Source organism: Drosophila biarmipes, chromosome 3R (genome assembly GCF_025231255.1).
Source record: "Drosophila biarmipes strain raj3 chromosome 3R, RU_DBia_V1.1, whole genome shotgun sequence".
NCBI lineage: Eukaryota > Metazoa > Arthropoda > Insecta > Diptera > Drosophilidae > Drosophila > Drosophila biarmipes.
In genome coordinates, this window is record NC_066616.1 from 13,993,834 (window position 1) to 14,010,361 (window position 16,528).

Here is a 16,528-nt window from a genome sequence, read left to right on the forward strand (position 1 = left end):
ACAACTGCAACTAAAGGTGAGTGAGCGAGAGGGGGTGGGAGACCGACCAACCGCTAATTTTGGGAGTCTCTTGTGATTTTTTGATTTTGATTTTTTGAGTCTCTCTTCTAGATGCAGTTTAATAGCTGACAAATGAACAATTGCAACATTGAATCTTAATTGGCTTAATTATGACTTATAAAATTAGCAAATTTTAGGCAAAACTTTAAATTTTAAGCAAGTTGGCTTTATTAGTTGGCTTTAAAAGTTGTGAATATAAAAAATTGTATTCTAATTTTTTTGTTTTATTTTTTTTAAGCAATTGATATATATATAATATTGTGTAAGAACCTTATGTAATAAATTGCTTAGGAAGTCAAATAATTATAATATTTTCAAAATTATTTTATCTTTTCTTTATAATATTTTTGTAATGACTTGATATTTTCCTAAGATATTTGATTATCATAAACGTCTAATCATAATTCTTAACGGCAGTTATAAAATAACCCTAAGTGAAAACGGTCTCGGCTATTAAAGAAGCCCAATACGAAAATTAACACATCCTAAACCGTGAGATATCCGCTAGTAATATCTAAAAAGCATAAATGTTAATCGGACACGCATCCTGTTAGACACAGCAGTTGCAACAAGTCAGCATACCCTTTTCAGTTGAAGACCTATGCGAAACAAACCTATAAAATGGTCACTTTTAGGAATCCTTATGGCCTTCTGGAGGAACTAATTTAATTAGCTGTAAAAATCGAGTGACGAGTAAATTAGGCGCTCTTAAAGGCCCAGGGAGCTGCAGTATCTTCCGCAATGCCCAGCAATTTACAGACCCCGATTTGGCTACTTCGTGAGGCTGCTCTTGCTTTTCCTTGAAAATTTCGATGAGCTCAGAGATCGTAATTTTTGCTGTTCTTGGCGTCATCCCATTGATTTTCGCTTTTCACTCTATGCTCTCATTTAGAAAATTATTCACTCTCGACAAAGATACGATCCCGGCTTTATGATAGTTTCGCTAGCTGTTGGTGTTGCATGTTGCTGCTGTGCTGTTGCCGCTGCGGCTGGCGCTGCTGTTGGTGTTGCTGGTGCGGCTTTGTTGCCGCTGTTATAGTTATAACTGCAATTTAATTATATGAATTTTATAGTTTGAACACCATAAAAATGTCGGTCTTAATTGCGTTTTGGCCGTAACGCCGATTCCTCCGCAGACGCCGGGTCTTGGGCCTTGTTATCGGTTTACGTGACGGTATTTTGATTTTTATTATTAGAGATCCCCGACTGCCACGCTCGGCGGTGACCCAAAGTTTGGGCCGCTCCGGTTGTTGGTCCACCATTACCGTTATGGTTAGGCAACGAGCCCCGATTCCCAGCACTCCATAAGGCTCGGCTTACGCCCATACAGTGCGGTGGGTGGGAGCGGGCGGTGGCCGATTTGGCGGCGGTGTTTGCGGTTGGCTTGTGTCGGGTTCACTCGGGTTCAAGACTCCAGCGCAGCCATAAACACGCCGTAAAGTCAACAGCTCCCCGGTCTTGGGGGCAATCAATCAATCAAACAGCAGTTAGAGTTGTTCTCGGGCATGAAACAACAGCCGAAGTTATGGCCATAACAATTTAAAATAGTTTTATTATCTCACGGCGTTAGCTCACTTTAGATTTGGCCAAGAAGATGTTGACTTTTCATGGACCCTTAAATATACATTACTTTTAGTTGCGCCTCTAAAGGTATTAAGTACCTTTACACGTACTGAAAATATATACTATGGTACTTAAGGTTACCCTAAAGTCTTACATTTTTTTTTTTAAATACATCATTTACAAATACATCTAATTTAAAAACTTAAATGTTAGAACTAGATAAAAAGTGACGTGTTCTATATTTGTACTAATTCGTTGGGCAACTTCACACTTTTATAGTTAGGGATGACTTAACATTATAATAGAACATTTTTACGTTTTTTTGAGTGGAGCTTTAAACAGTTTAAATTATTTTTAGTCAATTATTTTTTTATATATAATTCTGTCGAGAAGTATTTTAATTAAACTAAGCCCGAAAAATTGTTATTTCCTAACTATACATTAAATTAAAATATGTGATAAAAATTTAATTCGTTTAACAGTGATTCAAAAATAGCATTTTACTTATTTAAACTTATTTCAAACCGTGATTCCAAGAAATAATGATCTCTTCCACAAAAATGTTATGAAAATTAACTTTTAGAGACCTTCTTTTCCTCTTAATTTGTGGGCCCTGCTAATTTTCCACTGCTCAAATTCAATTTTCCACTAAGCCAAGCCGAGGCCCACCCATCATTGCCCCATATCGATCAAGTGCCCCATTCGATTGACTCCTCTATCATCTGCTCACATTTGTACGACCGCACTATAGACAGTATAGACCATCCATCCATATGGTCCGTCCGCCATCCACCCATACATCAATTGGCGGCAATAAACAACCGTAAAATGTTTACAACCAGCCCGACAAAAACCCACAAAACGCTGTCCCCCATTCCAGACAATTTCATCCGATGGGCGGCAACGCGACGCAGGAGGAGTTTCCCGGTGGGGCTTAGGGAGGTGGGGCCACTGGGGGCAGTGAGGGGGCGGTGGGCTCAGCACCAGTTTAATTACAACTTTACCAGTTATGACAGACGTCGGATCCCCGGTCTTGCGATCCTCGCAGAAGCAGCAACAACAACAGCTGCATATGTCACATAATTTCCACAATTAAAGCATAAATTGAAGCCGTGCCGCAGTCAGCTGTGCAGGGGGCGGGGCAGGGGCTGCGCAGGTGCAACAGGCCCAGTAGCCACACGCATGCGTAAAACGGTTGTTGTTGTTGCTCCTGCCACGACAACGGCCGCAACATGCATGAAATCTTTGCTGGAATCCACCAAGAAGTGGTGAACAGTGTAAGATTTCGACTGAAAGATACCCCAGTTCCACAAAAATACGTTATTTAATTGTTTGCAATATCTTCTGGAAGTATTCCACCTTTGAAAACTAGAAGCTAAGATATATGTTATGGTGAGTTAAATTGGCCATGAGATTTTATGATAATTCTTTATGATAATTCCTTAATTAATTTTACCTTTCGTTGATATTAACACCATCTTTTCCCAAAATATTATTTTTATTTTCGTAAAACTGTTTCTGTGGATATCGGTACAGTACAGTACAAAAAAAAAACATATTAAAGCACAAACTTCAAATACATATTTTATGTGCTCTAAGTTGGATAGGATAGGCTTATCACCAACACTTTATATTATAACTTTACAAAAATGTATACTATTAAAACGGGTATCTACGCTTTACGTACACTATAAGGAACAAATTTAATATAAATTCATGAATTTTTACTGATTTTCATAATAAAGTTAGAGCAGGTATTAAGAGGATTTCTATTTTATTCGGTCAAAATATTATTAAAATTTAATTGATATTGATGGATTTATCTTAAAGGGTTCTGGAAACAAAACTTTAAACTTTTTAACACTATTATTATATAATAATAAACATTAATTGGTCCATAGTTTTCTTCAGTGTACAGGCACCGCCATGAGCAGCCGGTTCAGCGACAACGATAACAGCTACACAACTGCAGAACAACCGGCGACTAGGATGAGGCTGGGGACGAGGATCGAGTTGGGGATGAGGAGGTGGCTGAGGCTGGCTACAACAAGGCGTGAATGCCGCAAGCAGAGCTTATTGAGGAGCACAAGCCACAAGTGGCAGCGGCGGCAGCGGGGCACCAACGAGTGGTGGTAGTTGTGGACCCGGCCGAAACGCAACTCGGAGGCTGACTGCATCATTACCGTTTTGGCCATGGGCCGCTTGCCATTGTAATTGATGTTGTATTAGAACATCATTTACGCAATTGCCACAGTTTGTAGTTGTTGCTACCAGTAGCTGATGTTGCTGCTCGGTCTTACAGCGGAGCTGCTGCTCCCCTTGTTGTCGCAGACCGAGTTCCTGATATTACTTACAACTGGTGGTGCGTAAAGGCTTACAGTTCCCATCAAGCCCATAGAATTCAAATGTTCTGATCGCCTCTGCTGTTGCCTCAGAATAGCTTCTTTATTTCAGTATATGCAAATCACTTTAGTGAAGACTAGGAAAATAGTGATTTTTTTATACTTTTTTACCCTCTTCATTGATATTTATTTTTTTAAAGAATGATTGGAAAATTTTATTTGAATTACATTTTTATTAACAATATCCAGCTTTGTTTGTATGTATAGTTTTTAATGAATTTTAGAGTATAATTAAATATCAACATAAATTCGGAAACCTCCAAAGTGTATATTTAGGCTATCCCTGCTATAAACCAATTTAAATTTATATAATTATTGTCTTAATAATTACATTTTATCATTGCCAGCAATTTATTTTTGTGCGTAAGCTGCTATTATTATACCCAGGCTTCCAAAACCATCTGAGTAACGCAGCTCCACCGAAAACCCAGAGAACCAACCTGCCTGACAGGCTGAGATTGCGTTGGCATTGGGGCTAAAATCCTGGATTACCTTGCCATTGGCCATGAATAAGTGATGAGGGACCGCGTTGCGGTTGTCATAAGCGGATGGCCTTCATTAAGGTACATTAATAATAAGAATCCTTGAATACGAGCTCGCTGGGAGACCCAGGAAAAATCCAATTAACTGCGTGCTCGAGTGAAAGTAAATTAAAGCCCCAAATGACTTCCTATATAGCCGTTTGACAAACCACAGCCGACGCCAAGAATTTCCCAATCAAAGTCTTGACTAATCCACATAGATGCCGTCCAACCTGTCTGCCCCCCGTGCAACTCCTTTTAGCCAACTCTCAAATGTGTTTTGCCCGAAAAAGGTTCAACTAACGCAATGCCGCCGCCCAAAAAACCGAAAAAAGCACCCGAAACCGAAAAGCAAACGCAGAATGCAGAATGGAGAACGCAGCGCCATCGGTCCATGATTGCCAAATCAAATAGCCCGAAAAAAAACTAAATCCAAGCTAGGCCCGCAGAAACAAAAAGAGAACCAAAAGGAAAACCTTGCGGCACGAAACGAGGCAACATTTTTTACGCTTAAATGGCAGATTGTTAAAATAACAGAGGCGGCAACGGCACGCAAAATTGAATAACGGCATCGTCATGGCTCCCTGGGAGATGCGCGGGCAGGGCGAGGGGATTCACCAGGAGGCGGCGGAGGACGAGGAGGGTCCATCCTCCAGAGGAGCGGACGCAGAGCCGACCGTCCAACAGGTGCAAGCCAAGATTAACGCAAAATCAAAGCGGAAAAGTCTGACGCGCGTCGAGGAAGCGAGGGGCGGCCAAAAAGGGGGAGCGGCATTAGAACATTTTAGTTAACCCAAAAGCAGATCAGGGGATAAAAAAAATATTATATTTATATATATAATTATGTATTTAATATGAAAATTATGAAAAACATAAAATCCCCATTTACAAAACTCTTAAGTGTAGACTTAATAAATAGCGTTAGTTAAGCCGATCCGGGCATATAAATATATTTTATATATAATTATATATACCCACATTATCTTAGCATTATTATATAATAAAATGTTTTGAATAGGACTCTGTATTTCCAAAAATGTTCGAAAAAACCTAATGCGAAAGTGTAAGCCATATACAGAAAATTGTTTTGTTTGTTTATACTATTTTTATTTTAAAGCTATAAATAATAAAACATTTTCAAATTACTTATTTAATTCCTAAAAAAATTTAACTTTAACTTTTATTAATGGTTAAAATATGTTTATGTTAACGTATAAGACATTTTGTATCTCGCTATGAATTAAAAACACATCAAATTAAATTAAAGTAGGTGCATTTAATAATAATTTTAGTAAACACAATAATTTTTGGGTAAATAAAAAATTTAAAATTTTGTCTAAAACTAAATAATGTATAAGACTTTTTTATTTCTATTCAATTATGTTACCACTATTTTTAGTGGGCCAAGAAGTTAATTTCCAACCCCGAAACAATCTAGATGGCCAAAGTTCCCGTTAGTGCTAGCCCCTTTCGGACAGCCAAAACTGCCCATGTGGAGCCCAAGGGTTAAGGCGGACTTGGGGTCCCCCAAATGGCGAACCGAATGCAATTGCTGGCGACTCCCTGCCCCTCTGCCCTCGCCGCTCGGTGGAAGCGCCATGCCACGAAATCGGACGCGGGCCACATGCGGCAACTGGGAAGTTGCAGCCTGCAACCGGCAACCTGCGACTGCTGCAAGTCGCGCTTCGCTTTTGACTATATCATTAGAAGCATCATTAGAATCACTTGGCAGCGACTTGGCTGCGGGCAACGCCTCGAGTGGATTTTTGCTGCCGCATAATAATTGCTGAGCTCGCCTCATCGCGCGATGCCTGAATGTTGCAGGCTGAATGTGGCACGTTGAATGCTGCAGACTGCCGGTTGCCGGTTGCCGTTTGCAGATTTTTAGTTTTCGGTTTGCTGCCCGTCGATTTGCAGTCGTTGTTTGCCTTTCAGATTCCTTCCCTTCGCTGGGCATTACACTTTTGATTAGCGCTTTCCAGGAAAAGCGGGAAATTAGCCAGAGAGCAAGAGTGAGATCCCCCACCTTCTATCTCTGGGCTTTGAATCAACGATAGAATTTACCTTGCACTTACGAGTGCCCTAGCTTATAGGGTATTTATGGGGTATAAATACATATTTAAAAATTTTCAAATTTCTTTCGGTTTAATTAAAAAAGTTTTTTTCATCTGAATTTTAAATTCAGATTCTAAAAAATCTTAGAAAATTGGTTCTTAAAAATATAATAGTAGATCATTACATATTATTATATTTATTTCTACAAACAAATGATTGTATTTTTATAATTATTATACTTATCTTATTTTAATCTTAGACAGCTGAATAATTGCCCAAGGGATAGCACCGGGTGTCTTCAAGTCGGAAAACCCTCATATGGCGTGTTAACCATCATGTTTCTTTTTAGTTACTTCCATTGTTTAGCCCTGGCTTCCGGGGCCACTCGCAGTATCATTTTAACACGTTCGAAATGAGTCTAAGACTTGCATTTATTGCTTATTATGCTGCGCTTTTCTTTTCTAATCTACATCGGCGTCTGCTCTGCTTTGAACACCGCAGACTTTGTCTGAATTTCAGTGTTTTTTTGTTACCATCAGCTTTAGTCTACGCTATGGGAACATTCAGTTCTCAAAGCCACACCACACACATGCCACAAATTGCGGCACGTAGCTGCCATTTAGAATGATATAAGGCAATTGACAATTGCTACAAAAGTGTTTACATCTTACGAACTCTAGCCAAGGCGAAATTCATAGGAGATATGTGGTTCACGGGAGCAATCATAAATGTTTCCACAGTTTGTGACCAATTGGTTTTTTTATTGCTCGAATTAGGCATAAAGTCGACGACTAATTTAATTGGAAAAATATATATTTTAGAAAATTCCAAGAGTGCTGTTAGCTTTTGTTTGTAGAATTTAGACCTCGTAGATTATATGTATATTCTATCTGAACAGTTACCAAGTAGCTCTACTAAGATCGATAAAGATAGTCAAAGAATATTATTTCAATATTGTTCTTTAAAATCATTGTAAAACCTCAATGCTTTAAAACATTTCATTAGATTTCAATTAATTTTTTGTTTCCTTTTATTACTTTTTCTAACCTAATGTACTTGGCTGGTACCCTAATTTTCAAATAGTATAGGCAAGCTTGCGGAATCAATTGCACTTTGGGAAAATTCACTCCAACTTGCACTACCCAGAGCTTTCAATTTCAAGTGCTAATAAATTTTATTAAACAGAACTGGCGGCTTTATGGTGTGAGCCAGGGCCAGCAGCATGCCTTGACATTAAACCTCATCAGTCTTGGGGCTTGAACTTCATTAAACGGCGCTGATGAGGTGACTCTGGGAACCGCATTTAAGATCGACCGCCGAGTACCGACCGCCGAGTGCATTGACTTGCCGCACAGCTGCAGTTTTTCCTGCTGCGGCCGCGCTTATCGAGCGCCCAACCGCCGACGCATTTGACAACATTTGTTTCCTCATTACTCGTACAGCCGGGGACTTCACCAGCCCGCCGAGCTGCATGTTAATTGCGCGATGCTGCGCGGAGGCATCTCCGCGGCATCTCCGTCGTGCAAAAGAAAGTGAAATGGGTATGGAAATGGAAATGGAAATGGGAAGCGTGGAAAGTCGACAGAGGTGAAGATGTCTGCCCAACTACCGCAGGGTTCACAATCGGTCAGCTGGCGCTGTCTCTCAGTTTTCAGTTTTCCCGCTTTTCAGCCTTTCCGCAGGAGGTGCCTACCGATCGGTGCCCGGTGCCTTGGGGTCAACCGAATAATTTGAGCGGTCAACGAGTGTGGAACAGTGGCCAACGATCGTTATGTGACGGCAATGCTGATGACGCTGATGAGCAGGAAGAGGCGACAACTGTTCGAGGAAGCCAGCGATGACAAATGGCCCGAATGCTTCCTCAAATCAAAAGCTGATGCATGTCAAATAAGCATCGGGGAAAATATTTAAATTGTGTTTTATGCTCCTTGAAGAGCCATGTAAGCATACGTTTTTTAATGCCTTAGAAATTGGTTTTCCATTAAAAAATATTGCCAATTATATGATTTTTGGACATACAATTTAATTTTTGCATATTTTCCGCCACGTGTTCAACCTCCAAATGGTAGGTAAACATCTGGCCTGTGTGCTACTGCGAGTTTGTGTGTTTTTGAATTTAGTGCTAATGCGTACAAGAAAGAGGCGTAACAACCGAAAGATAATAAAGTGCTAATAATTTCTGTGTAAAATTATGTGGCCCGACGTTCCCCTGGGCTTAGCCAAGTTCGATAGCCGAATCGCTGAAAGCCAAGGCATAAACAAACCAGAAAGGAAATCTGATCTAGGTAGATAAAAACGGTTTAGTACTCTTACAGAATTTTGTATTTTATGTGTAAAGTAGAGGTAATTTATGATATTATATATTTAATTTTTTTCTAATTTTAAATTATTCATCTACAACCTATTTTTTATTTATTTTGGTATATTGTTTAAAAAAATACGAGCTACAATTACTTCCAATTAATTTTTAGGTATTTAACATAACAATAAAATAAGAAATTATTTGTAGCCCAATTTAATAATAATATTGTAGTATGCCTCAACACCTCTTAATTTGAAAATACAAAATTAATATTTAAGATTGATACCAAAATCTCCACAAACGCAACCTGGAAAAAGTGTTTTGGCTAAAATGGAAGCAATTTGCATTTATTTTCCCTCCCCCCGCGAAACGCAAATTGCTTGCCATATTTACTCAAAATTTTGGTCAACTTGTTGTTGCTTTTGTTTTACTTTTTTGTGGCCCGAAGCTTTTACCTTTGTAAAGAGATTGGTTGGGCATCTGACAGATACACGCGCGTAATTAAGTTGGGATACATAAACAATAAAAAGAAACTACTGCCAAATTGCCTCCCACCCCCAGTTCGTTCGTGGGACGAAGGTTGGCCAAAATAAATCAGCTAACAAGAGCGAACAGCAATTAAACCGAGGCAAAATCATATTTTTTGGTTTGGATTTTGTAAATATTTGTGGGCCGCTTGATTTGGCGGCGGGGATATGTCCATTTAGCTGCCTATGATAATTACGCATAACTATTTGATGTGATTTCTTTTCTCGGCATCTATTTTGTGTCAAGGATAAGCGGAACCACAGCCATATAATGGGTTTTTGGTGGATGCGCCTAGATTGATTGATTGATCTGCACGGGGCCAAAACAAAACGAGATACGAAAGAAATATGATGTCTTAATGGGCGTTTAATTTGTCTTGTGATTCGTGTGCATCTTTCAGATTCGATGATGTGCCACCAACCGAGATTGGTCTTGACAAGCGAAGAAAACGAGTAGATACATGAAGTCTTAAAAAAAACATACTTAATTAATGCAAGATTAGCTTAATTGAAAGCTAATATGATCACATAAAAGGTAACTTTTTGATTTGTCCTTAGGAAGCTAATAATAATTCTTGATTTAGAAAATCTCAAACACCTTACAAATATCAGCTAAATAAAATAGGTATAAATTACAATTTTTTGAGTCACATAAAAATGATAAAAGAATAAATCCTCTTAATAAAATCAGCATAGCTTGCGATATCAGTATTTTTGATTTTATTTTTTGATAATGCGGAATAAATATTTCACTTCTTAGGACTTTCCAAATTTTAAAAATTGCGTAGAACTGGAACACAGAACCCCCGTGCAGTTTAGGACGCATTGGAAACTGTGGCTAGCCAGGCATGGAAACAATTACCACGTGGAACCTTTCGCTTACCACGGACCGGTGGCCCTTCCCTCCTCCGGTATTTGCTGGGGGAATTGCGGGGTAATTTGCAAACGCACCAAAGTCCAGGCCCAAGTCGCTGGTCAGCAATGACGACCTTAATTAACGGGCAGAAGACAGCCGAAGAGGAATCAAAGCCAAGAACAACAGACCAAGTAATAGGCAAAACGCACATGGAGCTGGGCCGCAGAGGGGCAGGTGTGCGGTGGGCTAAGTGAAGCGTTCATCGAGTGGAAGGGCGCACCGCGAATTCTAGGAAACCAATTAATGCGCCACTCGGACTCACATTGGTTCGGCATCATCGGCAAATGGCAGAAACTGAGTCAAGTCTGAGGAAATGTTTATACAAAATTCATTATATAAATATATTAAATAAATTAGTAACTTATATTTTTTTATTCAGTTGTATAAGGATTTAGTTTTTATGTTTTAATTTTCAAAGCTCTTTGTTCTCCGTATTTTATACTCTTCTAAAAGTAAACCTTGATGTAAATAATAATGTTTTCATTTAACTTTTAACTTAACATTTCATTCACACTACTACACATTATTCTTTTTAATTTTTTGGTTTGATATTCAAGTCTATGATTTCATATTTGGAGACCCCAACTGTTGGTCTGCCATTATTTGGTCCATATCGACCGCCTACATAAGGATCGCCATGGTTCCCATTATCCCCTTGTTGTAGATGACCTCTGTGGAGCTTAATGCCCTCGTTGACGACATTGCCAATAAATCCGAATAGTTGGTCCAGATTTACCTCTTCTGAGCCATGAAAGTAGGTGGGATGAGCACTGCACAGCTGAATTACCCAAAGTGCAAAGAGTAAACCTTTCTGTAAATCAAATATAATAAAATTATCCGTAGTCATTTTTAAGACGTTACTCACCAACAACTTCATTGCAAGTATGATTACACAGTGAATTTATTTTTATGTATAAGTCCGACTTATAGGTTTCCCAAAGAAACTCAAGTGAAAATGCATTGCAATCAGCGACAGAGTAGTGTAAAGGGGGGTTTTGTGTGTTTGGTTCTTGTTATTGATAACAAGTGTAAGGAAATGTATATTTTTATTACCTTTGAAAAATCGCATACGCCCCTGAATAGAATGCTATCAGTAATCATTCTTTTGCAACAACAATGGATGCCAGAGGTCTGTTCAGGCCACTTAGATCGCCCCTGAATCAAAGACAAAAGATTTCCTATCAGCAAAAGGTTTTCGGTCTACTTTCTGTGCTGATTGCTAGAGGTTATTATTTTCCCTCGTTGAGAGCTTTTGAAAAAAATACCTACATTTTCTTATAAACATCATTAATCGAAATTTATTTGTCTTATTATTTACAAATATGATCATATTGGTCAAATAAATGTTTAGTTTGCATCAGTTAAAAAAGGCTAGGAACATCTAAAATAAACTATTTTCTTGTCAACGTTTTTAGCAACTAATTTATTTTTTGTTTACCCCATTTGCTTCTTATTTTGTTTGCCCCTTTTATTTTGATCCAGTTTAAGGACCTCAGCGGCCCACTGTGCACGGCAACTTGATGGACCCCGCACATCAATTGAGATATTATGAAATCCACTGCACTCCCCGTTTTCCACCTGCGAGTGCGTGCGGTCCGCGTTCGCTAATAGAGACGCATCCACAAGATACTCGCATGGGCGCATCCTTCTGGACCTCGCGCTGGGCCCAACGGACCCGAGCTGGGGGAAGTGAACTGATCTGAGCAGAACTGAGCCGGCATCACATAGCATTTGCCTTGTTAATGATGTGCCGTGTGCGCATTTAAATAAAGTGCCGCCCATTATAATGAGCCGAGTGCACCGCGTCCCAGTCCGCGTCGTTGGCTTCCCCAGCGTTACACTGGAATAAAAATATTTAAGGAAAGTTTCAGTACTCCCTTTCATTAGGAATTCGTGTGGTTTCCCTGTAAATATTTTGTGGTTTCTTTACAAGAATATCTTTCATCGAAAAACGCTATTAAATATGCATGGCTTCATTTAAACATCAACATAGTAGCTCTCAGTGTATTACTCTGCCAACCTTTTGAAGCCATGGTCGTCGACATCTCAATCTTAACGTCATAAAGGAGCGGCAGGCCCCTTTCCTAACCATTCCTGGCCTACGCATTTTGCACTTGTGTCCGTTTGTTGGCCCTGTTCGGGTTCTAAACGAGCGGCTCATAAAACGCGCCAAAGTTTGCACATAAAAAGGGTCGTCGCTGACCATTGCCATATGAAACGCATAATTAAGGCTGCGAAACTCGCTCGGCTGCAGATGGCCATTAAGCAAGAGTGATCACTCTAACGATGGTTAAAAAAGCCTTTTTAATAGCCAAATTATTAACAAAGAATCGGTTTCACTGGTCGTGAGAAAAGGCCCTCTTTTTTCGACTTTTAAGAATTGAGGAGCCACCTATTGCGAACCTTGTCAATCCTAATTGATATTCAATCTTTAACATTTAAATGTAAATTTTTTATCTTGTATGCAAGTTAGGCTAAAAGTAGATTTTTATCTCCCAATTTTCGTTGGTTTTCAAGTTTGAAAACTATATTTAGCGTTTTGATCATATTTTATTTTTTAAGTTATAGCTATTTCCTGTTTTTTATTTTACCTTATATATCAGCACCTAAAAAACAGTTGGTTTGGTAGGCAAATTTTTTTTTTAAATGTTTACTAAAAATAAGTCGCTTTTAGGTGTAAAAGATAAAAGTTTGTAGCTGTAGCACGCCACAATCGCATCACAAAATTCTCATTTAAAATCAGGCGGAAGAGAAATATTATTTCTGCCTGCTGTTGTCTCAGGTCGCATCTTCAATAAAAAGCAAACATTTATCGCTCAGCGTTTTTCCGCCGATTTTCAGGCCACAAAAAAGGAAAATTAAATATTTTTTCCCTGTGAAAATGTGCAAATAGAAAGTTCGCCTCTGTCGCCCGCCGAATGCAGTGAAACAATTAAGGCAGGGCGAGGGACAGTGGGGCGGATGGCTGGGAAACTGAGGCAAAACTGCAAGCTCAGCGAAAGAAAGCAGCCTTAATGACGCTGGGCAGTGCACAGTTTGGCGGGCACTGGGCCCCCCTCTCGAGGCCTCGAGATCTCGGCATCTCGGGATCCCAGCCCCTTTCTTGTGTGGTCGTCAATTGACATAACATAAACATTTGCACTCGGGCATTTGGCCGCAAGCACACGCAATCGCAAATCGCCTAATTATGGCCCTTTGCGGCTCTTCTTGTGCCAGCTCTGTTGGCCCATTCAATCGATTCAAATGCCCGACAATCTTTTCAATTATTTCTTATCACCTGCGGGAGAGCGAGGCCCATGTAAGTACACTGAGTAAAATAGGATATTGTTGGTCTAGGAAAAGGTTTATAAGAATTTAACGATGTAATTTACCCGCTTATTAAAAGCCAGCGCTTTCTTAATATAAATATAAATATAAATATAAATAGAAATATATTCCTACATATTTTTCTTTATTTTTTGTTATTTTTAGATGAAAAGTGAATAAATAAAGTTTTATTAAAATTAAATTTTAAATCAAAAAAATATGTATAAATATTGGTAATATTTTTCCTAAAATTAATTAATTACTCAGATAAAATTAAATACAAATATTTCTTGTTCTTCGTCTCATCGGCACCACCTCAACAAAACCATAGTTTTCCCCCAGTATAATTGCATGGTTCGCTGACAACATTGTTGCAAGTTTCCGACCAAGTTGCTAATGGCATCCGTCGATTTTGTTGGCTTTGTTTGTATTCTTCCTCTGCAGATGCTTAGCATATTTAGCTATTGGAGGACGTCGAACGACCGAGTATCTTAACTGTCCCGGCCAACGACACTCGATTGATATAAATTTGAGCAAAATTTCTGACTATCACCACAATTTTCCCGGCCATTCGGGTTGGCCGGCTGCGTGGCTGCCTGTTTCATGCAGAGTCCGCTGCATATTTTCGGCTTATGGCGAATTTTTCGCATTTAGCCATCGTTTGCCACGTTTTTCGGCGGATGGCAGTTGTTTGATTAATTGCCATGGCCAATGCGAAGGAAAATCGCTGTACGAGTTTCGTTCAGCGGGGCTTTGGCAAATTGTCCACCAGTTCCGGCCAAAAGGAAAAACTATTGACAAATGTCTGGCTGGGGAAAGGGGATAGAAAAAGGCTCGACTCATTTGCTGTTCGGCAAAATCCAAAGCTTAAATTGGGAAAGTTGACCGGTTGTGGGGCAGGCACTTAAACATTTTGTTCCGGACTTACTTCCTTAGATAGCAGAGATTTAACCAACAATTTTTATTTATCTTCAAAAGTGATTAATTTTTTCAATTAAGAAGTAAAGCTTATTTTTATTTTCCGCTGAAGTGCTAAAAGATCTGTTTGTCTTCTCTAATTTCTTTTATTGGTAAGACAAAATACATAATTTATTGCAAAAAAGGTTTATGTTATTGCTAAAAAATCCTTTCAAAAACTTATTGGGACGAAAACAAAGAGATTTATAATTTTAAATTAAAAATACGTGTTACAACCGTTGTTGTTAAATTTTTGAACTACTATTTATGTATCTTCAACAGCTTTATTTTTGCTCTCACACCTTTTAAGTCCATCCCCAAATTAAGAAGATGTCACTTTATTTTTAGTTTTCCTTTATTTCATCCTTATTTTCAACAATTTCACAATTTAATTTACACATTGACAGATTCCTCAACGTCTCCTGTTCTTCAAGCTTAGTGTGAACATAAGTCTAAGAAAAGTGAAACCACTAAGACCACTCGCGCTGATGTCTCCATAACCGTAACCGTCTTACATCGATCCGATCGATCCACCGAGCCACTTGCACTTTCAGCATCGTCATTCTACTCGCGGACAACTTTCATCTTTCATCCCGTATCTTTTTCTGCTGCACTTTCGTTCAATCGGTCAACGCAACCTGGCTGCCGGTGTATCTGAATCTGTGTTTTTGTGCCCCTGCATCAGTGCACTCAAAAAAATACTAATTTTTAAATATAACATAACAACTTTGATTCAAAAAGTAAGAAGCATTTGATTTCTTGTCTAAACTAATCGTTATTCTTGCTTTTAAACTTACATTAGTTAGGGAAATTGTAGCATATTAAAATTAAAATTAAGAGAATAATACAAATCATTCTGTTTCTTTCTGTGCACACTTGTTGCGTTGCACCGCCTTGGGGGCCACTATATGATGCCCGTCGATGGTAATTTGCATATTTTCCGCATGCTCAGACGACTCCAGTCGGCCAGTTTATTAAACAGAAATATTGACATGAAAATCGGCTTTCGATTTCCACGGGACAAATTGTGCGGCTCAGTTGCACCACAGCGGCAGCGCCGAAACGAGATTAAATGGAAAGTGAAGTTGCACATGCGTCGCCAATCAGGTCGATGAAGCTGCACCACCGAGCCTGCGTGCACCGCGCTCTTAGCCAACTCGCGGCCGCTCGCTCTGTCGTCTGTGTAATTAGGACAAAGTGTCTAATGTTGACCAATGCCGAAAAAGTAAATACAACTCGGTCCAGTTTGGCTTCGTTTCACGCACCTAATGATCATTTAGCGGCCGCTGTTTGTTGGCCATTTAGCCGGAGCGGCGCGGCGCGGCTCTAAGCCGATCAATCTGGGAGCAACTTTTACCCCGGCTGGGAAAGTTCTTCCATCACATCACCTGGCCGAAGATGTCGCTCTGCGGAATGTAAACAAAGGTGGGATGAGGGTCTTGGCTTTTCCTTGGGAAATTCGGTTTCACTTAAATCGAAACTGAAAGTTTCCGTTTCTGGGGGATTAAACTTGGGATTAATTTTCCAATTTCGATTTCTCGCCCAAAAGTAGAAATTTAACTGAAGGTGTAACGTTGTAAGCAAAAGAAAGGTTGGTATATTCTTTAGATAAAAAAGCGTAGTGGGGCTAAAATCACAAAATACTATATAGATATTATAAAATCATCTTTAAAATCAAACTTTAAATGCTTATATTCAATACTATTATTTAATATTTAAATATTATAATGTTTTTTCAGCTTAATATTTTAGAGCGTTTGTATTTCGTTTTTCTCTTGAGGCTTTTTTTGATTTTTGGCATGGTTCAAATCGATTCTTAAATATATTTTTGGACAATGAAATTTAAAATAACATTTGGAATACTGGTTGTTATCTGTGTAAGAATGAAGTATAACAATATTAAGAATATTTAATTAACC

The 16,528-nt window shown here is 39.0% G+C and overlaps 1 protein-coding gene across 1 annotated transcript; it reads right to left on the bottom strand.

Annotated features, from left to right (window-relative positions):
- Positions 1 to 10,739: 10,739 nt before the first annotated feature.
- On the bottom strand, positions 10,740 to 11,334 carry LOC127011560 (uncharacterized). Its single transcript, XM_050888867.1, has 2 exons — positions 11,212 to 11,334; positions 10,740 to 11,157 (listed from the first exon to the last, which is right to left on the bottom strand). Exons 1-2 carry the CDS (start codon positions 11,221 to 11,223, stop codon positions 10,879 to 10,881), a joined length of 291 nt encoding a protein of 96 aa, XP_050744824.1. The 5' UTR covers positions 11,224 to 11,334; the 3' UTR covers positions 10,740 to 10,878.
- Between the last annotated feature and the right edge of the window lie 5,194 nt (positions 11,335 to 16,528).